This window comes from Aquarana catesbeiana, linkage group LG03 (assembly GCF_042186555.1).
Source record: "Aquarana catesbeiana isolate 2022-GZ linkage group LG03, ASM4218655v1, whole genome shotgun sequence".
In the NCBI taxonomy this organism is placed as follows: Eukaryota; Metazoa; Chordata; class Amphibia; order Anura; family Ranidae; genus Aquarana; species Aquarana catesbeiana.
In genome coordinates, this window is record NC_133326.1 from 222,251,686 (window position 1) to 222,273,868 (window position 22,183).

The 22,183-nt window shown below is 40.7% G+C and overlaps 1 protein-coding gene across 2 annotated transcripts in view; it reads right to left on the reverse strand.

Moving 5' to 3' along the window:
- CPED1 (cadherin like and PC-esterase domain containing 1) overlaps nt 1-22,183 on the reverse strand; it is a 387,681-nt gene that overhangs the window by 174,881 nt on the left and 190,617 nt on the right. For both annotated transcript variants that reach the window (XM_073619808.1, XM_073619809.1), the window contains exons 11-14: nt 15,941-16,101; nt 12,438-12,505; nt 5,320-5,349; nt 3,932-4,118 (exon numbers count right to left, since the gene is read on the reverse strand). In XM_073619808.1, coding sequence (XP_073475909.1) covers nt 3,932-4,118; nt 5,320-5,349; nt 12,438-12,505; nt 15,941-16,101 — 446 coding nt within the window. The remainder of the gene's footprint in view (nt 1-3,931; nt 4,119-5,319; nt 5,350-12,437; nt 12,506-15,940; nt 16,102-22,183) is intronic.

Genomic DNA, 22,183 nt, shown 5'->3' on the forward strand with positions numbered 1-22,183 from the left:
TAAATTTTTTTTTTTTTTTGTCATTATTCAATCACTTGGGACAAAAAAAATAAATATTCAATGGGCTCAACATGCCTCTCAGCAATTTCCTTGGGGTGTCTACTTTCCAAAATGGGGTCATTTGGGGGGGTTTTGTACTGCCCTGCCATTTTAGCACCTCAAGAAATGACATAGGCAGTCATAAACTAAAAGCTGTGCAAATTCCAGAAAATGTACCCTAGTTTGTAGACGCTATAACTTTTGCGCAAACCAATAAATATACGCTTATTGACATTTTTTTTACCAAAGACATGTGGCCGAATACATTTTGGCCTAAATGTATGCCTAAAATTGAGTTTATTGGATTTTTTTTATAACAAAAAGTAGAAAATATCATTTTTTTTCAAAATTTTCGGTCTTTTTCCGTTTATAGCGCAAAAAATAAAAACGGCAGAGGTGATCAAATACCATCAAAAGAAAGCTCTATTTGTAGGTAGAAAAGGACGCAAATTTCATTTGGGTACAGCATTGCATGACCGCGCAATTAGCAGTTAAAGCGACGCAGTGCCGAATTGTAAAAAGTGCTCTGGTCAGGAAGGGGGTAAAACCTTCCGGGGCTGAAGTGGTTAAGAACTGTCAGATGGAGGAGCAGGCAGTCGGCGGTTAGCCTTCTTTGCGGGTGGAGCATTTTTTTTTCTTTTTTTAGAGTCCAGTGGTGCGATGGGTGTTGTGATTGACAATAGATCTACATGGGGGACATTGTTTTTATATTTTTTTAATAAAGGACTTGTCAAAAATTGGTTCCTGTTTTTTTTTACACTACACTGTTGGGTGGCTGGATCTGGGGGCCCCCAGACCCCCACAACCACCACCCAGTGTTGTGGGAAAGAGGCCTTTGTAGAGCCCTTTCTGCCCTAAGCACAATCCCCATGTTGACGGCATGTGGCCTGGTATGACTGCATCCTCAGATAAGGGTCTGGTATGGATCTTGGGGGACAACACGCTGCTTTTTTTCTTTTTTTACATTGGGTTCCCCTTAAAATCCATACCAGACCCAAAGGGCCTGGTATGGATTGGGGGGGACCCCCACGCCATTTGTTTTTTTAAATGTTCTATTGCCAGCAAATTCGGCCATGTTTTCTTTTTCATTCAAGTTTTCAGCCTGCTAACAGCTGATGACTCATCCGTTGTAAATGACATGGTGGCCGGCTTTCTGGCCCCACTCCTTAACCACTTCAGCTCTGGAAGAATTTACCCCCTTCCTGACCAGAGCACTTTTTGCGATTCGGCACTGCGTTGCTTTAACTGACAATTGCGCGGTCGTGCGACATGGCTCCCAAACAAAATTGACGTCCTTTTTTTCCCACAAATAGAGCTTTCTTTTGGTGGTATTTGATCACCTCTGCGGTTTTTATTTTTTGCGCCATAAACAAAAAAATAGCGTCAATTTTGAAAAAAAAATGCATTATTTTTTACTTTTTGCTATAATAAATATCCCCCAAAAATATTTAAAAACACATTTTTTTTCCTCAGTTTAGGCCGATACGTATTCTTCTACATATTTTTGGTAAAAAAAAAAAAATCGCAATAAGCGTTTATTGATTGGTTTGTGCAAAAGTTATAGTGTCTACAAAATAGGGGATAGTTTTATGGCATTTTTATTGACAATTTTTTTTTTTACTAGTAATGGCGGCGATCAGCGATTTTTATTATGACTGGACATTATGGCGGACACATCGGACATTTTGGAGACATTTTTGGGACCACTGTCATTTATAAAGCAATCAGTGCTATACAAATGCACTGATTCCTGTGTAAATGACACTGGCAGTGAAGGGGTTAACCACTAGGGGGCAGTGTAGGGGTTAAGTATGTCCTGGGGAGTGTTTCTAACTGTGGGGGTGTGTGGCTACTTGTGACACGTCACTGATCTCTGCTCCCGATCACAGGGAGTAGAGATCGAGTGACACTGTCACTAGGCAGAACGGGGAGATGCTGGTTTACATTAGCATCTCCCCATTCTTCCTCTCCGTGAGGTATCCACGCAGCGATCGAGTCCGCAGGACACGCGACCCGACTCACGGAGCTCCCGGCCAGCGCGCGCAATGGCACAGCGGCAAATTTAAAGGGACATACGGGTACGCCCATTTGCCCAGCCATGCCCTTCTGCCGACGTACATCGGCGTGCACTGGTCGGGAACCGGTTAACAACCTATTAACTGTGCGCTCGGCCGGCCTGGCCTGAACCGCTCACCCATCCCTATATACAATGTATACAAAATGGGGAACACAGAAAGGCAGGGAAAACAGGAGGTGTAGGGAGCAGATTAGAAGGGGTAACGAAAACTGGAATCAAGGGAGAGCAGGTATAGGGCAGCAGGATACAGGGCAAACAAAAAAAATAACAAATCACATAAATTAGGTAATAAGCTACTCCTACACAGGCCGAGTTTAAAGGATAAGTTCACCTTTGGGAACATGTTACATGGGTGCTCTAGGTAGTTCACTGATGTTTCCTGCGAGTGTGTAACTGCCTGAAAAACATGAGCAGACAGCTTACAAGGACAGTCTGCAGAAGTCCTGCGATCAGCAGATCGGAGGTGCAATGCTTTTCAGGCTGCTGATAAAAAAAATATTAAATGCACATTTTTTTACGTGCAAAAAGATGTGCATTTGTTATTTTTTTTTGAAGGTGAACTTATCCTTAGCCGTGCGGCTTCACTTCCTGGTTCCCTACTGCGCATGCGCGAGTCGCACTGCGCGTCCTCTCAGGTCCCTGCTGTGTTCTGGGACCTGTGTGTCTCCCAGAATACAGCGGGGGAGGACGGGGTAGGCGCCGGAAGTGGCATAGGTCACCGCAAGCGCCGCAGTGATCTATGCCAGGAAGTGGGAGCAAATACCTGTATTAGACAGGTATCTGCTCCCTCCTCCCCCCTGAAAGGTGCCAAATGTGACACCGGAGGGGGGGAGGAATCCAAAAAGTGGAAGTTCCATTTTTGGGTGGAACTCCACTTTAAATAAAATTAAACTAAGCTGCAGTACAGGAGTATAAAGTGAATAATTCAATTGGGGTTTAAACATTTTCTTTGTTAAATAAGGCTCTTGAGTTTAGAATTTAAAAAAATCAATGATGGCATTTAACCTGGGCTCACACTGGTGCATCGCTAGACATTGCATGTGATTTGCACTGCACTGTTGTGCAGATCACATGCGATGTCTGTGCAATGAAAATTCAGCCATACATATTGTATGGCTGAACTCACATCGCATTTGCATCAAAATAGTGCAGGACCCTTTTTTTGGTCTGAACTGGAATCGCGATCTGAATCCTGCACCACTTGACAGTTCGCACTGCGGTATGCAAACCAATCTGGGGGTGTCAATAACTTTCTATTGACACTTCGGTTCGCATAGGGCAGTGTGAACCGTCTGCGAGTTTTATGCGATTCGGGAACCGGCACTGAAATGACGCTGGTTCCCACCTCACATTAGTGAGAATTGAGCCTCAAGGTATTTTTTACTCTGTCTAGAAATCCAATTTCCTGCTTGTGTCAGGAGAGCAAACAGAGGATCCAATTCTCTAGTCTGTTTGTGGAAGTTAAAGCCTAACAAACACCAGCCACCATTTATTTTTTATTAGTGTAAAAATACATTTAAATTTGCTGGGTTTTTATTCCTCTTTGTGACCTCATTCTTGGACCTCGCTGTCATGGCAAAATATGTTGGGGAAGTCAACCCAATAGGGACTTGGGCAGCATTAGAAAAAATCTGACAAAAAACCTTTCCTGCTCTAGGGGACTGCAATGATGATATCTAATATCCATTCAATGTATATAACTGACCTGGTTGGATATTTTTTTTCTCAAAAATTGTCTTTTCATTTAAAACCTGTTAGGCAATTTCAAGAGCAAGGAAAATTGTATTTCTTTGCACACCACATTTGATATCCTACCTTGGTCCATCCCTGTCATCCAGGTGCACTTGGCTTTTGCAATGTGCAGGCTCTGCTCCAATTTCCACTGTCACTACATCAAATGGCAGTTCTGCATAGTAGTCTTTGATCTTTGGGTTGAATTCAGGAGTCAAGTCCAGAGAAGGATTGCTGAAGATACGACTGATGTAAGATAGTGTATCATTATCTGTTCCAAGAAACAGTCATAGACGTGATTACAGAAGAGATAACATTAGTTACCAGGGTGTTACTTAGCTATAGGAGCGTGTAATATCAGCAAGCAAAAAAAAAAAAAAAGAATGAATGGTAGCATTAAAATACTACTCCATGATGGGAAAATTTTCTTAAAAAATGGGGTTTACAACTCTGTCTTTATTTTCTGTTTGGATGATGATTTTTTTATTCCATTGCTCTGACTGTTATTTTCTCATTTCAGTAAAGTTTAGTTGTCTAATATTTAAGATGCTAGGGTTACAACTTAGTTAAAGTGTACATAAACCATATGGGTAAAGGATACACTTCATTAGCATTGCATTTTTTTGTTCCATACTTTGGGCAGTGTACTTGCAAAGCTTTCAGCCTAAAGTCTGCAAATTAACATTTCATAAATGGAAGTGTTGTTGCTGAGATGACCTCCAGAGCAGACCAGTGGAAAAGGTCAAGATTTGGCTTCCTGTTGAGCCTACTTTTCTGAACAATTGGACTTTTGCTGGTAGTTGCTGTAGAGGGTATGTACAGCTAAGGATTAAAGCTGAGCTCCAGAAATGATCTTTATTGCATACCCACATTGATCCAGCTTGGCACAATCTAAGCAAGCATATCTCCGACCTGCTGGGAAGTTGAGGGAGCTGACAACCACCGTAGTAGTCTCGGTGGCCACAATCTTCTGGGTTCTGCTCAGGTTCTGTGCAAGCAGCTTTCCCTCTGCACTCTGACCACAGGGGGTAGCTCATTCAGCAGAATGCTTTGTATTTTTCAATAAATACAAAGCATTTTTTGACTTAACAAGATGGAGGGGAGGAAAGGTGATGCCACAATCTACACTTCATCCAATCAGAGAATGACTTGTATTCACTGAAAAAAATGCAAGGTATTCTATAAATGGAAAGACAGACATAGAATTCTTTGTATTCTATAAATGGCAGCAGTGCCAAGCGAGCGACCCCCTTTGTTCTGTGTCTAGAGGGGGAGCTGCTTTTTACACAGAACCCAAAAGATCACACTATCACAGGCCATCAGGTATGAGATATGCATACTTACATTGTGCCAAGCTGGATCAATGTAGATATGCAATAAAGATCATACCTGGAGATCAGCTTTAAAAAACACTGGCAGATGTAGCCTAAATTTCTATGTTAAAAAAAAAAAATAATACTTCCTATACTTACCATTACTACAGTTCCTCACTTTACTTTTGTCTGTAAAAATAAAAGAACATTAGCGTATTTTACTGATATTTAATGGACACATGGAAATATGGCACAGAATGAACCCTATTAGCAGAACCAGCTTTTGCATTGTTTTTTTTTTAGCCTTTCATGCCCCTCCTCTCCTTAACATACTATCTTCATGCTGTCTCCAGGTTACCTATATATAAACCCTTTTACCTCCCTTATCATACACAACTGAATATTAATCTCTTCATCTCCATCATGCCACTGCATATGACCAGTACAATAGTTCCTTCACTTCCTTCTTCCTCTGTGTATGACTTGTACATTTAACGTATCTATTGCACCATTCTCAAGCTCTGTGTTTAAACTCATCAGTACCAGCATATCTCTTTATTTAAAAAAAAAAGTGTGCCAAAAAGTGGCATGCCTAATTTCCAAAAAAGTGTGCCACAAAGTGGCATGCCTAATTTACAAAAAAGTGTGCCACAAAGTGGCATGCCTAATTTACAAAAAACTGTGCCACAAAGTGGCATGCCTAATTTACAAAAAAGTGTGCCACAAAGTGGCATGCCTAATTTCCAAAAAAGTGTGGCAAAAAGTGGCATGCCTAATTTCCAAAAAAAAGTGTCAAAAATTGGGAGTTTTGTACTATTCTAGCATTTTTATTTTAGCAGAAAGTAATGGAAACAGGCTTTTTTCCCAAATGTTTGATCTACTTTTCTTTGTATAATCAAAAATTAAAAACCTACTAGTCATTAAATACTACCAAAAGAAAGCTCTATCTGTCCAAAAAAAAAAAAAATGCTATAAAATTTATTTGAGTGTAGATTTGCAAGTCTAATTGTGTCATACTATCATGCTGAAAGCTGAAAACTGAAAAATGTCCTGGTAATGAAGGAATACAGGGTGGTGCTCATCGGAGTATTAAAAAAACAGTAAATAGGAAGAAACAATAAAGTTCAGGCACTGTTAAGAAGCTTCCCTGTTTGACAGCTGGGGTTTTCCAGCAATAGTAGCTGGGAGATGTTTGCGGGGGAAGAGGAACTGGGCGTATGCTTTGCTCCCAACATCTTCAACTGGTTAATGACTGTTTTTCTGCTGTCTAGTACTTGTTTCAGACACATTTACTGTTGGTAGGCCGAAACATGGGAAATACTTTGCCCGTGCCCAGCCCCAGTTATTGCCAGTGATGGGAGTAATTTACACATGTGCAAGTCATAAGCAAGTCTCAAGTCTTAACCTTCAAGTCATAAGCAAGTCCCAAGTTACTGTGGCGAAAAGCAAGCAAGTCAAGTCGAGTCCCTGCCAGAAGTCAAGCAAGTCAAGTCAAGTCATTTATTTTGGTCAAGTCACAAATTAAGTCAAAATACTGATCTACCCCGAAGCCGGGACTCGGGGGGAGCTTTCTATTGTGGGGGGGGGGGGGGTTGGCGGCGTTTTTTGCCTAGGCCAAGACACAGAACTGGTGGTGCCAAGTCATTGCAAGTCAAATAGCCCAAGTCAAAGTCAAGTCGCAAGTCATTAGTGACAAGTCAAAGTCAAGTCGAGTCATTTATTTAATTTTGTAAAGCAAGTCGCAAGTCCTCAAACAGGTGACTCGAGTCTGACTCGAGTCAAGTCATGTGACTCGAGTCCCCCACCTCTGGTTATTGCCTACTTTTTCACCTTTCTGTAAGCTGTTATATTATTGTATGTTTATCACATTCTAATGACCGAAGAGGTAAAGAAGACAGGAAACAGACAGATAAACTGATATGTCACTGTGGCATACCAGCCTGTATAATTCCAAATTAATATTGTCACAATTCTACTATTTCCCTCCAACGTTAAAAAAAAAAAAAATAGAGATATTGCCTTTCATCTCCCAAGATGTGCCCCTGCTAGCTCACTGCTGTCAAATGTTGTGTAGCTTGCTGTAATTTCTTGCATGACCAAAGAATTTCTACTTTGTGAGAAGCAAAGTGACAGCCTACCCACAGACATAACTTTGATCGTTACCCTTTTGCCTGCATGCCTTGACTTCCTTCGTAAGTCTATGTGCAGTTTTTGTCTAGGAGGCTCCTCCACCTTGGGAGCCCCCTTAATTACCATCTCTGTTTGCTGCATGTCAGAGCTTAGTCACACCCTCACTGCATGACACAATACACTGCAGATACCACTCTTTGACATTGTGGCAGGTAGCAGACATATTAAAACTTTGATTTGCAAAAAATATTTAATTTGTATTCAGAGTCAGGGCACTCCTAGCGTGCAGTAAAGATATATTTAACCACTTCAGCCTCAGACCATTTGTCTGCCCAAAGACCAGAGTGTTTTTTGCGATTCGGCACTGCGTCGCTTTAACTGACAATAGCACGGTCGTGCGACGCTGTACCCAAACAAATTGATGTCCTTTTTTCCCACAAATAGAGCTTCCTCTTGGTGGTATTTGATCGCCTCTGCAGTTTTTATTTTTTGTGCTATAAACAAAAAAAGAGCGTCAATTTTGGAAAAAAAACGCAGTATTTTTTAGTTTTTGCTATAATAAATATCCCCCCAAAAATATAAAAAAACGATTTTTTTCCTCAGTTTGGGCCGATATGTATTCTTCTACATATTTTTGGTAAAAAAAAATCGCAATAAGCGTATATTGATTGGTTTGCGCAAAATTTATAGCGTCTACAAAATAGGGGATAGTTTTATGGCATTTTTATTTAAAATTTTTTTTATTAGTAATGGCGGCGATCTGTGATTTTTATCAGGACTGCAACATTATGGCGGACACATCGGACATTTTTGACACATTTTTGGGACCATTGTCATTTATACAGCGATCGGTGCGATTAAAAATGCATTGATTATTGTGTAAATGACACTGGCAGTGAAGGGGTTAACCACTAGGGGGCAGTGAAGGGGTTAAGTGTGTCTTAGGGAGTGATTCTAACTGTGAGGGCTTTAACACACAGGACAGTGATCACTGCTCACGATCACATAGAGCAGTAGATCACTGCCCTGTCACTAGGCAGAACAAGGAATGCTTTGTTTACATAAGCATCTCCCCGTTCTTCCTCTCCGTGACACGTTCGTGGGCACCCGGCGGACATCGAGTTCGCAGGACCCGGGGTCATGGTCATGGAGACCGCGGCGTTAGCGCGCGCCTCTGGCGGTGCGCTCGCGACACCGCTTCCTAAAGGGGATGTACCTGTACACCCTTTTGCCTGCCAGTGCCATTCTGCCAACATACATCGGCGTGAGCTGGTCGGCAAGTGGTTAAAAGTAACAGAAATAAGTACAGACACCTATGGCTACCTACTTTTATAAACAGAAGGGGGAAGTGTGCAACTTTAAATGAAGCACACCAATTAGATGTGCCTCCTTCCCTATTCAAGTAAAAAGGAGGGGAATTTGGGACTTTAAATGAGGCAATTGACTTGATAATGTAACTTGATAACAGTTTAATAATGTGTTAACATATTGGTGGATATGAAATACACATACATAGCATGAACATATAACATGTAAATAAGTAACTTTGTGTAAATACACTGAATGGCATAAGCATCATGAATCCATCCATATACACACACACATAGGGTTGGCAGCACAATCAACTTAGCAGCACACAACAATCTTGAGTACAGATGATGATATAATGTATAAGAGCGATTGTATGAAAAATGATGTAGTTGGTTAAAATAACATGATTGAAACTGGATCCTTGGAGAGGCATATTAATACATCCTAAATGGCCAACGCGTTTCATGTATTAACACTTCCTCAGGGGCGGATGAGTATATCCAGTCTAAAACTCGACTTTGTAAGAGAGAACAGGATTACCAACCCTAGATACTTACGTACAAACAATTGCGATGGTCTGAAATGCTGTGGGCAGGCCAGGGCTCGAAAATTAGTCTGTCCCGGGAGCTGAGGTAATAGAGCCCCATGACAGCAGGACGCATTTACCACATCCCCAAAACAAAACGTACAAATCTCCATAGTGTGTTAGGAAGTGATGACCAGAAGTGTTGTCTGCATAAGAAGTCTGTATTGGATAAATTAAATATCCATCAAGTATATCATGTTTGATAAGGGTGAATAAGGACTAGATACCAGAGTGAAAGTGTGAGAGAAAATAACGCACATCTAGATAGGTTTGTGGTTGTAAACCACCCACAACCTACATGGAGAGTGAAGGTGGTAAGTACCCATAGGTGGGGACACCTTATAGCTAACCAATCCACAACCAAGCAATGAGGAAAATATTTAAGGAAAGTGGGTATCAAGAAAAACAATATAATGAAATCCCAAGGTGGTTACCTTGAGTGTCTGTTTGAAAAACATATCCTCCTGCAAGTTATGATGTCAACGAGTGTGCGGCTGAGAGAGCTGTGACAGGGAAAGTGCCTTTATCTATGTCCCACCCACCAGTGAGCTCATACCAGCATCACGCAAGCATGGCAGAGGGCTACAGACTGGGCGGTAAATGCTACTCGCAGCTCCTGCCAAACTTTCCCCACTGCGTTGGCTAAGATGGAAAACACGTGCCTCTGCCACAGCGGCCGAAAATTAGGTCATGCAAGTGGCGCAATATATGGCGCAGATGAGCTGCGGTGGCGTCCGCCCGATCCCTCATGCCCCTAAATGGGGTGGAGGAGAGGGGAGGGGGAGGGCGCCCAGAGCCCATCGCATCTCCCGGGTGTCAGACATCAGCACAGCCCAAATGAAACCAAACACCCACAACAATGGACGAAACTACTAATGTGGTGCAAGTTGTGCCGCTGAGTGTTTAACAACAAACGCTGTATTGTCCCACGTGCGTGAACCCAGAGGGGGTTCTCTAACCACATAGGACAAACCTTACACATAAAAAAGATGGCTGGGGACAGCGTCCTGCTGTCATGGGGCTCTATTACCTCAGCTCCCGGGACAGACTAATTTTCGAGCCCTGGCCCGCTCACAGCATTTCATACCATCACAATTGGTTGTATGTAAGTGTCTCTCTTATAAAGTCGAGTTTTAGACTAGATATACTCATATTCTGTTTTTTACAGATACTTTTAAGCATCCGCTCCTGAGGAAGTGTTCATACACGAAACACGTCGGTCATTTAGGATGTATTTATATGCCTCTCCAAGGATCCTATCCAGATTCAATCATGTTATTTTAACCACCTTCATCATTTTTTCATACAATCTCTCTTATACATTATATCCTCATCTGTACTCAAGATTGTTGTGTGCTGCTAAGTTGATTGTGCTGCCAACCCCATATGTGTGTGTATATGGATGTATTTAAGATGCTTATGCCGTTCCGTGTTATATGCTCATGCTATGTATATGTATTTCATATCCACCAATATGTTAACATATCATTAAACTCTTATCAAGTTACATGTATCAAGTCAATTGCTTCATTTAAAGTTTCAAATTTCCCTCCTTTTTACTTTTATAAACACAGCTTACTTTTGCAGCTTTTCAGTTGAGGCAGATTTTTTGGAACTAACAAGTGAATTACTTCTCTTTAACAATCAGATGACAACTGTCGTTTTTGAGAGAAAATTTGAGAAGCCAACATCCAGCTGGTTTCTATAGGCAGTAATACCTCAGATCTCCACATTTTCAGAATATCCTGCAGCAGTAGAAATTGTGAAGGTCCTGAACAATATGATAATGGGGTGACTATTAGGACCTGTGTCAATAGGCCTTATGTCTGTGTTGGTGGGGTCAGTTTGTAATCAGTGTGAGAAGCTTCTGAGATGGTTCGGAATTCATTGCCTGGTGCATTTTTACCTCCTTCTGACCTGCACTAATTAGTTTTACATTCTCAAAGACTTGAACAGTAATGCAAAACCTGTTTGAAGCTAACAAAAGCCCATCAATACATACCCTTAGATACCCTTAGGCTTTATGTACACTTGGCCTTCATTTACCGTAGCCGCGGGAAAATGCAATACGCAGCAAAATCACATTTTGCGGTTTCCCGCGGCTGGCAGTCAAGACGGTCCTATACTGAATGTGATGCTTCTGCTTCAGAAGAGGGAGATTGAGGGAGGTGGAACCTCACTTAACTGCAGAAGCTCCTAAACTAAAAAAAAATGCCAGAAGCTCCTAAACTCAAGTTTAGGAGCTGCTAGTGTACATGAAGCCTCAGTCTGCCACAGTGGCGACTGGGAGTATATTTTTTGGGGGGCGGCAAACAATCCACCCGCCACCACCCCCCGGTCGGTCAGTCACCAGCCCCACACTTACCCCATCTAGGTCAGCGATTCCTCCGGGCGGTGGGCCACATCTCCTCCTCCTGGTGATTTATGGCGGCTTCCCCTGCGTCTCCTCCTCCCTCCCCCTCAGCGGCCAATCGGATCACTTCTCCTCTCAGCCAATCAGTTGACAGGTCTCAGGAAAACACTTCCTGATTGGCCGGGATGAGAATCAGGAAGACAATAGCGAATATTAATTGGGTGAGCCCACCCAACTGGGTGAGCCCACCCTTTTTAGAAGCCTATTAGAGCCTCTGGCCCCGCATGTAGATTAGGGGGCCGGACGCATGGATTAGAGGGGTGGGGCCCCTTCGCCCTGCATTATGGGCTGCCACTGTTCTTCCACCTGTTACAGCAATATATCCTCATTTTGGGTTACTGCTAAGACCCATACAAACATTAAATATTCTAAATGAACTACAACACAGACTGATGTTTGAGTAAATATGTTCCTTATAAGCGAAAAATAGAAATAAATTAAAGCTAGGATGCCTTTAACAAAATCTTGAAGATTTTAGAAGAACAGTTTACAAAGTTCACACCAGTTCAGCTGGACTGCAGTGCTGGAAAACATTAACATAATGGCACCCAAGGGGTAGCTTCTCTCACATCAGTTTGTTTTTAACCCCCACTATGGGGATATCTGCTGTTCTGCTTTTGATTCATCTAGAAAGATAAAGCTTAGATAACAGTTATCTGAATTAATCATAAGGGTTGGATAGTGGAGAGTACAGAGCATCTCAAAACGTGTCATCAGAAAAGTGGATAAAAAATTACTATTGCACTTACACACTCAGCAATATTTTACTACCCACTTAGTATTAAATAAAAAAATAATACAATATATAATATATAAATAATACAAAATAATCCAAACCTGAGGAAGCGTCAGTTCCTACAGAAGTAGCAGATAATCTATGATTTCCTTTGTGTCCAAGTGTTTCTCTGAAAGTTTAATGAAGATGTGATTTGCTTCTTAAAAGTCAAAGGCTCTGAATACAGTAACAATGCAGATAATTCACATACTTTTAAAATGGTTTTAAACCCTCACAAATACTCAGTAAAGTAACTAGCATCTAATGATACACATAAATGAAACAAATCCTCCTATATAAGTTGTATCTGTTTATCTGCAACCATCTATTCTCCACAGCCAGAATTTACACAGAACCTCTCAGCTCTGGAAAGTAGGAGGGGGGCATCTCTGATCTCTGAGCCATGATTGGAGGGAAGGGACACACCCCCTTCTCACAGTACACAGACAACATGCACAGCTGTGGCTGTCAATCACAGGCTGGGTATTAAAGCTCTCTTCCCAATCACCGTTTTAGATATCAGGCAGGAAAGATAGATTTGTGATTTTTGTTCAGTATAAAACGATAAAGAAAGGGGGTTTGTTGACAGGGAGGGTGGGACTTTATATGAAGCCAGTGACAGCAAGGAGATGATTGGATGAATGTAAGGAATTTTTATTAAAAGGCTATTTGGTAAACATACAGTAATCAGTAACACTGGTACATGGTAATAAGCATATAGTAATTCAACCATTGAACACAGTTCGTAAAACATGTGGTAATATCAAAGGTATGCAATATACAGAGTAATGACAGTAAAAATGATGGTAATCTCATATAGAATAAACAATGATATATTGCATACCCTTGATATTACCACATGTTTGTCAACAAACCCCTTTCTTTATATAAATGGGATGGATATTCACGTCCTTACCAGGTCTTGATATCATATAAAGTCCCTAGGGATGGAAATAAATGATCTTACCAGATCATGTCTTCCTTAAAGTCCCTAATTTCCCCATAATTTCCCCCTCAGTATAAAACGATGATGTCAAACGTAAGAGTGGTTTAAATTACTCTATTCTTTAGACTGCTATCAAAAATGGAGAAAAATAACAAAGGGAGGCAGAGACATGATCTCTTTCCCCCAACCCAGCTCCAAGAGTCACTCTAATAATAACAGGGCGATCCAGTTATGAACATCGTGAGTAACAGTAAAGGTAAGTCTTTTTGCAAGAACAACTCACAGATAAAGCCATACTTCTCCTGGCTGTGGTCAGTGAGGGGCTAATTGCACTGAAGTTGCTGAGCTTACTGATTATGATGATGATAATAAACAGTACACCGAGTACCAAGCCATGCAGTCTCTACTTGTCCTAAACTTCACTGTAAACCCCTTTATATGATTTTCTACTTTTCTGACCCCAGCTTAGATCCTATCTGTGCACCCAATGGCAAATACTGTACAATACAGCTTATAAAGGTTTTCACTGTATGCATTATGGGCTGAGAAAGGTAAATACATAGAAGGGAGCTTGAACGTTTTTTTATACACAGCGTGGGAAAAGCCCAATGAATTAAAAATGAAGCAAACAATATGTACATTGCGAATCAGGACAGTCAAGTTTGGATCTTCATTTGCTTCTCATCTTTATAACGAAAACAGGGGGTAATGACATTTTTTGGTGGCGGTATCTATATCACTCAACAAAATATACATTTTTCTTGTTTTAGTGTGGATATGCTGATGAAAGATGCATATGATTAGCTGCTATGGGTTACTAAACACTGATGTTCTTTGTCTGGTGTTATTTAAAGACAAAAGTGCCCTGACATACTTCCAAATGCCAACTATTTTGTTTTATTTCTATGGAGTTAATTTGTAAGGGATCCTACAGTATTATTTCTGATCATTTTTACTCTGCAGTGGTTCAAAATGCTGTATACACAGTATAGTCTGATTTGCAAGCCACAATAGGGGAGATTATGGGGGAAATATATATACTATATATATATATATATATATATATATATATATATATATACAGGGCTTTTTTTTCTCACAAAATAGGTGGATGAACTCAACCAGGACCCCCCAAAACCCCCTACCCCCGACACACACACCCTCCAAAACGGGTCAAATAGTGGGTATAATCAAATTTCACTCACAGTGGGAGGGTCTTAAAGGGGCATTAAATACCAGGAGTGCAATATGTACAGAGTGCAGAGTTTGGTGGGGTTACACACAGAGTGCAGAGTTCAGGGGTGCTCTACACGCAGAGTTCAGGGGTGCGCTAAATGCAGAGTTCAGGGGTACGCTACACACAGAGTGCAGAGTTCAGCCTTCTTCCACAACTGCTTATTTCTGCATCCCCATCTCACTTTCACCCCTCTTCTTCTCTAGTACCTCCCCTCACACTGTAGGTGGCTCCACCTCTCTCACTTGCAGGGAGATCATCCGGGGGGGTGTCAGCATCCGCACTGTACCCCAGGCACCTGCATCTCACTTGTCCCCATACTACACTTGGAAAACACAGGAAGCCAGACCTCTGTGTTTACAAGTGATAGTGGTGAGTAGGAAGTAAGGGGCCTGAGCCAAAGGTGGTGGAACTTAGTTCCACCAAATTCCAGCTGAAAAAAAGCCCTGTATATATATATATATATATATATATATATATATATATATATATATATATACAATGGGGGAGACATATATAGTGTATAATCTGATTTGCAAGCTGCAGTGGGGGAGATTTACTAAAACTGGAGCATGCAAAATATGGTGCAGCTCTGCATAGAAACCAACCAGTTTCCAGGTTTTAGCCTAGGTTCACACTGACAGCGGGAATGAAATCAGTTCAGCTGAACTCGCACAATTTCATTCCTTCATGTCAGTCTCGACTTCAGGGGCGATTTCAGACATATCTGTGTGGGTTTCTGCACAGATGTCTATTGAAATTACACCCCGAAGTCACCAAAAGTAGTACAGAAACTACTTTTAGGAATCGGTGCGGCGCCCTAAATAGCGGCCGATTTGGCATCTGATTTGACATGGATGCTATATTTAAAGTACTCTGCTTTTTATATATATATATATATATATATATATATATATATATATATATATATATATATATATATATATTGTTTTTTCTATCTATCTTTGATAATAGCATTTAAAATATCTAAATAGCATGCCTGTGTCCACTCCCTTATTTCAGATAAATTAATTGGTAAAATATATAATACAGTTGGTTAGTACAGTTTGTCTATAAATACACAAATACATGTGTTTTATGCACACACAAATATACTTACTTTTTTTTTTTTACTAGAAGAGTGTTTTTGGATGATCATTGTGGTTATGTCCAATATAAATTGCATTTACATTGTACATAAATGGCTTGACATCTAGTTCAAGATTGATTATTGTCATAGTCAGTACACCATACCCATGCTATTCCATTCCTTCTTAGCTCCAGCAACTAATAAAAGTTCTCGTTCCTCTAGTTTACAAATGATTTTGACCCTCATTTATTTTCTAATAATAATAAAAGTAAATCACACCCATCCTCCAGCATACCTCTGAGTCAAAACGGAATTATTCAAGATTTTAGGATATTCCAACAAGGCAGTAATAAGGTCATGTTTTCTCAGCAAGGATTTACGTTGTTTTATATGTTTAGCTTTGAGGTACAGATCGCTCCTGAATTTTTTTAATGAAACATCAATAGAAGGGTAAATCTGCAAAATAATAATAATAAAAAAACTACAAAATGTTATAATAAATGACATCTGGTATCAGATATGCCACCTCAATAACAGCTCAATAATATCTTCCTGGCCACATACAGTACATTACAATGTGATTGTATGATCTCATTTAGATGTACTAACATTAATGTAGTATAAAGGCCTACCTATAATATCCATTCAACTTGTATTCAGTCAGGCAGGTCCTCACACATAGTTGTTGGTAAACCTAAAGGAGATTGTACAATCAGACTGTAACTCATGTAGCCACCTTAAAGTAATATTAAAGGTTTGGTGTGTTTTTTTTTTATAATAAATATGTCATACTCACCTGCTCTGTGCAGTGGGTTTTGCACAGAGCAGCCTGCATCCTCCTCTTCTCGGGTCCCTCGCCAGTGCCCTTGGCAGCTTGCAATGGGGGCACACAAGCAGGCTCATTCCCAAGCCGCAGCTCTGCATGTCCATTCACACACAGGAGTAGTGGCTCAGCCCCACCCCTCATTGGTTTACTGGCTGTGATTGACAGGAGCTGATGGCTCCTGCTGCTGTCTCAGCCAACGAAGAGGGAGAATCCCTGGAGAACCGAGGCTCTCATGCACATCACTGGATCAAGATGGGTCTCAGGTAAGTATTAGGGAGGGCTGCTGCACAGAGAAGGTTTATTACCTTCATGTATAGAATGCATGAAGGTAAAAAACCTTGAGCCTTTAGAACCCCTATAACTGGTTCCCGACCAGCGCACGCCGATGTACGTCAGCAGAATGTCTCGGCTGGGCAAATGGGCGTACCTGTACATCCCTTTAAATTTGCCGCCATGCCATTGCGTGCGCGCCGCCAGCCGGGAGCTCGGGTCGTGGGTCCCGCGGACTTGATCGCCGCAGGGATACTCGCAATCACCTCACGGAGAGGACGAACAGAGAGATGCTAATGTAAACAAGCATCTTCCCGTTCTGCCTAGTGACGGTGTCACTGATCTCTGCTCTCTGTGATCGGGAGCAGAGATCAGTGACGTGTCACACGTAGCCATGCCCCCCACAGTTAGTAACACTCCCCAGGACATATTTAACCCCTCCCTAGCCCCCTAGTGGTTAACCCCTTCACTGCCAGTGTCATTTACACAGGAATCAGTGCATTTGTATAGCACTGATTGCTGTATAAATGACAACGGTCCCAAAAATGTGTCAAAAATGTCCGATGTGTCCGCCATAATGTCACAGTCATGATAAAAATCGATGATCGACGCCAGCGACTAGTAAAAAAAAAATGAATAATAAAAATGCCATAAAACTATCCCCTATTTTGTAAACGCTATAACTTTTGCGCAAACCAATCAATAAACGCTTATTGTGATTTTTTTTTACCAAAAATATGTAGAAGAATACGTATTGGCCTAAACTGAGGAAAAAAAATGTTTTTTTTTAATATTTTTTGGAGATATTTATTATAGCAAACAGTAAAAAAAATGCATTTTTTTCAAAATGGACGCTATTTTTTGGTTTATAGCGCAAAAAATAAAAACCGCAGAGGCGATCAAATACCACCAAAAGAAAGCTCTATTTGTGGGGAAAAAAAGGACATGAATTTTGTTTGGGAGCCATGTCGCACGACTGCGCAATTGTCAGTTAAAGCGACGCAGTGCCGAATCGCAAAAAGTGCTCTGGTCAGGAAGGGGGTAAAATCTTCCCGGGCTGAAGTGGTTAATATGTGACTCTTGTTTAGCACTTCCGCCTGGCAGCACTAGGGTCATCTGTTTGAGTCCCAACCACTGTACTACCTGCCTGGAGTTTGCATGTTCTCCCTGTGCCTGGATACTCACACCAGTTTCCTCCCACACTCCAAAGACATGCTGGTAGGTTAATTGGCTCCTGTCTAAATTGGCCCTACTATGTGTATGTATGACTGTGATTTAGGGATCTTAGAGTGTAAGCTCCTTGGGGGCAGGAAAAGTGCTGTGTAAATTGATGGTGCTATATAAATACCTTACATTTTGAAAATATAAGTTTAAAAAAAATACACAATTTAATAACACATTTAAGGGCATATTTATAAAAAAATCAGGTATCCCTTGGCACATTTGGCAGTTTAAATTCGTATACATTCACCAGCCATTTGACTGGAGCATTTTTGTTGGTTGGAACGGGCAAATTCAAGTGCAAATTGGGATTTTAGGCTAAAGTACCATTGCAAGTATATTGAATATTTGTGGCAGGTGGAAGAGAGTAAGGTGGGTCCTCCATAGGATCAGTTAAATCAGTTATAAGAGCAGTCTTAAAACGTTTGTTTATTAGATATCCTTCAAGACAATAAAATGTGCATGTGTTTTATAAATAATATACAGTTCAGAATATGACTCATCTACATCCACCATACATTAAAAAAAAAAAAGAAAACAAAGAAATAGTCAGCCGTGAAAAAATTAACAAAGTTCAAAATGCTTTTAAAAACTTTTAAAGTCTGAAAATGCTAAATTTGGTTCTTTCTGTATAAATATTGTTTTCGAGAGACATATTGTAAATACAGAGTTGTACAACACTTCCTATTTTACAAGGTAAAGAATTGTCAACAATGGCATGAGTTTTATACATACTCTTGTGAGTCAGAGGTAAAGAGCCTTGAAGAATCAGTACTTAAGTGGTGAGAAACAGCTGGATATGCTGTATATTACTGGCATACTACTTGCTATATTATAGAAAATGTGCATATTTTTGAGATGTATGGAGCTCATGTGGTGTCTAATTTCCCTTAATACACTTGCTTCACAGACCAAAACCTCTACATTTTCTGTTATAATATATGAATAATGTGAATTTGAGGTTAACAAAATACTAATATAAGCTTAAAGCTGAAGTCTAGCCAACCCTCTTTTATGTCTTGCATAGATTAATTTTTTTCTGTTCCACTTTGGAGTCTATTTACAAAAAATGTTGTATGAATATCACAAGCATTCGTACAGCCATCACAGATAATCTCTGCATTTTGTCTAATATGTTTATTTAGTACGATCATCAGCTCCATCTAGGGGCCATAATGCAGTATTTTCCTGATTGAGGCTTTTTAGAAAAATACCACATTATGGCCACCAGATGGAGATGATGATCAAAGGAATTAAACATAATAGAAAAATATGGGGATTATTTATGACAGCTGTGCAAATGCTTGTGATATTCATACAACATTTTTTTTTTCATAAATAGACCCCTTTCTATCTTAATGACAGTTGTCACTAGGATACCCACTGCCTTTGTATACCTCTCAGAGGCTACAGGAATGAGATCACTATGACTGATGTTTCTACACCTTACAACAATAACATTACAGAGGCGTTCTTTTCTTGCAGCAATGTTAAAGGAAAAAAAGACGCACATCATGAAGCAGACCCATGTGCATGAAGTTAGAGGAATGGCAGCCTCAGCCAGGACTCCAGCCATGCTATGCCCCCAATGTGTTTCACCCCGCCCCTTGGAGCTTGTGATTAAAATGTGTTAGGGGTGTGGCCTGGTTGGTGTCCTGGCTGAGGCTGGCATTCATCTCACTTCATGCACATGGGTCTGCTTCATGATGTGCGGCTTGTGGACCTTTTCCTTTGACATTATGCAGTTTGGAGTTAGGACGAGCTCCCTGTCCCTGCCTGCACTCACAGCAGTCTAGTTGGACTTTACCTCTCTGCCTGAGCGGTACCTGAATTTTGTAATTCCTAGTTATATTTCTTTATTCTAGGCTTTATAACGGCAATTAAGATTAACCAGAACTGTAAATTTTACTTAAAATCTCTTACAACTGGAAACCAAAAGATATAATAAGCCAGCATGCAATTCTGCTTGTTATTGCCCTTTTAATATGTAATTTTGTTTGTTTCCAGTCAGTTACATAATACATAGTTACATAGTAGGTGAGGTTGTAAAAAGACACAAGTCTATCAAGTCCAACCTATGTGTGTCAATATGTCAGTATTACATTGTATATCCCTGTATGTTGCAGTCGTTCAGGTGCTTATCTAATAGTTTTTTCAAACTATCGATGCTCCCCGCTGAGACCACCGCCTGTGGAAGGGAATTCCACATCCTTGGCGCTCTTACAATAAAGAACCCTCAGTTTAAGGTTAAACCTAATTTCTTCTAATTTTAATGAGTGGCCACGTGTCTTATTTAACTCCCTTCCACAAAAAAGTTTTATCCCTATTGTGGGGTCACCAGTATGGTATTTGTAAATTTAAATATATCCCCTCTCAAGCGTCTCTTCTCCAGAGAGAATAAGTTCAGTGCTCGCAACCTTTCTTCATAACTAATATCCTCCAGACCCTTTATTAGCTTTGTTGCCCTTCTTCGTACTCGCTCCATTTCCAGTACATCCTTCCTGAGGACTGGTGCCCAGAACTGGACAGCATACTCCAGGTGAGGCTGGACCAAAGTCTTGTAGAGTGGGAGAATTATCGCTTTATCCCTGGAGTTAATCCCCTTTTTAATGCACGCCAATATTCTGTTTGCTTTGTTAGCAACAGCTTGGCATTGCATGTCATTGTTGAGCCTATCATCTACTAGGACCCCCAGGTCCTTTTCTATCCTAGATTCCCCCAGAGGTTCACCCCCAGTGAGTAAATTGCATTCATATTTTTGCCACCCAAATACATTATTTTAATTTTTTCTACATTAAACCTCATTTGCCATGTAGTTGCCCACCTCATTTATTTGTTCAGATCTTCTTGCAAGGTTTCCACATCCTGCAGAGAAGTTATTGCACTGCTTAGCTTAGTGTCATCTGCAAATACAGTGATTGAACTGTTTACCCCATCCTCCAGGTCATTTATGAACAAATTAAACAGGATTGGTCCCAGCACATAACCCGGGGGGACCCCACTTCCCACCTCTGACCATTCAGAGTATTCCCCATTTATCACCACCCTCTGAACTTGCCCTTGTAGCTTTTCAATCCATGTACTCACCCTATGATCCATGCCAACGGACCTTACTTTGTACAGTAATAGAGATACACCACGTCTACGGGCCTTCCTTTATCTAGATGGCAGCTCATCTCCTCATAGAAGGTTAATAGATTGGTTTGGCAAGAATGATTCTTCATGAATCCATGTTGATTATTGCTAATGATACCGTTACTGTTCTGTAATTCCCAGGGATGTATTTTGGCCCTTTTTTAAATATTGGTGCTACATTGGCTTTTCTCCAATCAGCTGGTACCATTCCAGTCAGTAAAAATTAGGAACAATGGTCGTACGTGACTGAGTTCCCTAAGTACCCTCAGATGCAAGCCATCTTGTCCCGGTGATTTATTAATGTTAAGTTTCTCAAATCTATTTCTAATTATGTCCTCTGTTAGCCATGAGGGTGCTTCCTGTGATGTGTCATAAGGACAATCACTGCAGTTTTGGCTACTGAAGCCCCCCAATTCCCTTGTGAAGATTGAGGAGAAGAATAAATTCAATACCTTCACCATCTCCCCATCCTTTGTAAACAGATGTCCTTCCTCATTCTTTATGGGGCCAATATGGTCCGTCCTCCCTTTTTTACTGTTTATAGAGTTAAAGAATGTCTTGGGATTTTTTTTGCTCTCCTCCACTATGTGTCTTTCGTGTTCTATCTTAGCCGCCCTAATTGCACCCTTACATTTCTTGTTGCATTCTTTATAAAGTCTGAATGCTGATGATGATCCCTCAGCCTTGTATTTGTTGAAGGCCTTCTCCTTTGCTTTTATATGCATTTTTACATTGGAGTTAAGCCATCCAAGACTTTTGTTTGCTCTTTTACATTTATTTCCCAATGGGATGCACTGGCTAATGCCCTTATTTAATATGCTCTTAAAGCAAACCCATCTCTCCTCCGTGTTCTTTGTTTCTAAGATTTTATCCTAATTTATATCTTCTAGCAAGGTTCGTAGTTTAGGGAAGTCGGCTCTTTTGAAATTCAGTGTCTTTGCGTTCCCCTTGCGTTTCCTATTTATGTGATTTATACTGAACCCAAATGACCTGTGATCGGTTTTTCCTAAATTGCCCCGTATTTCCACATCCGTGATCAGGGCTGTATTGTTGGTAATCAGTAGATCTAGTAACGCCTTGTTTCTA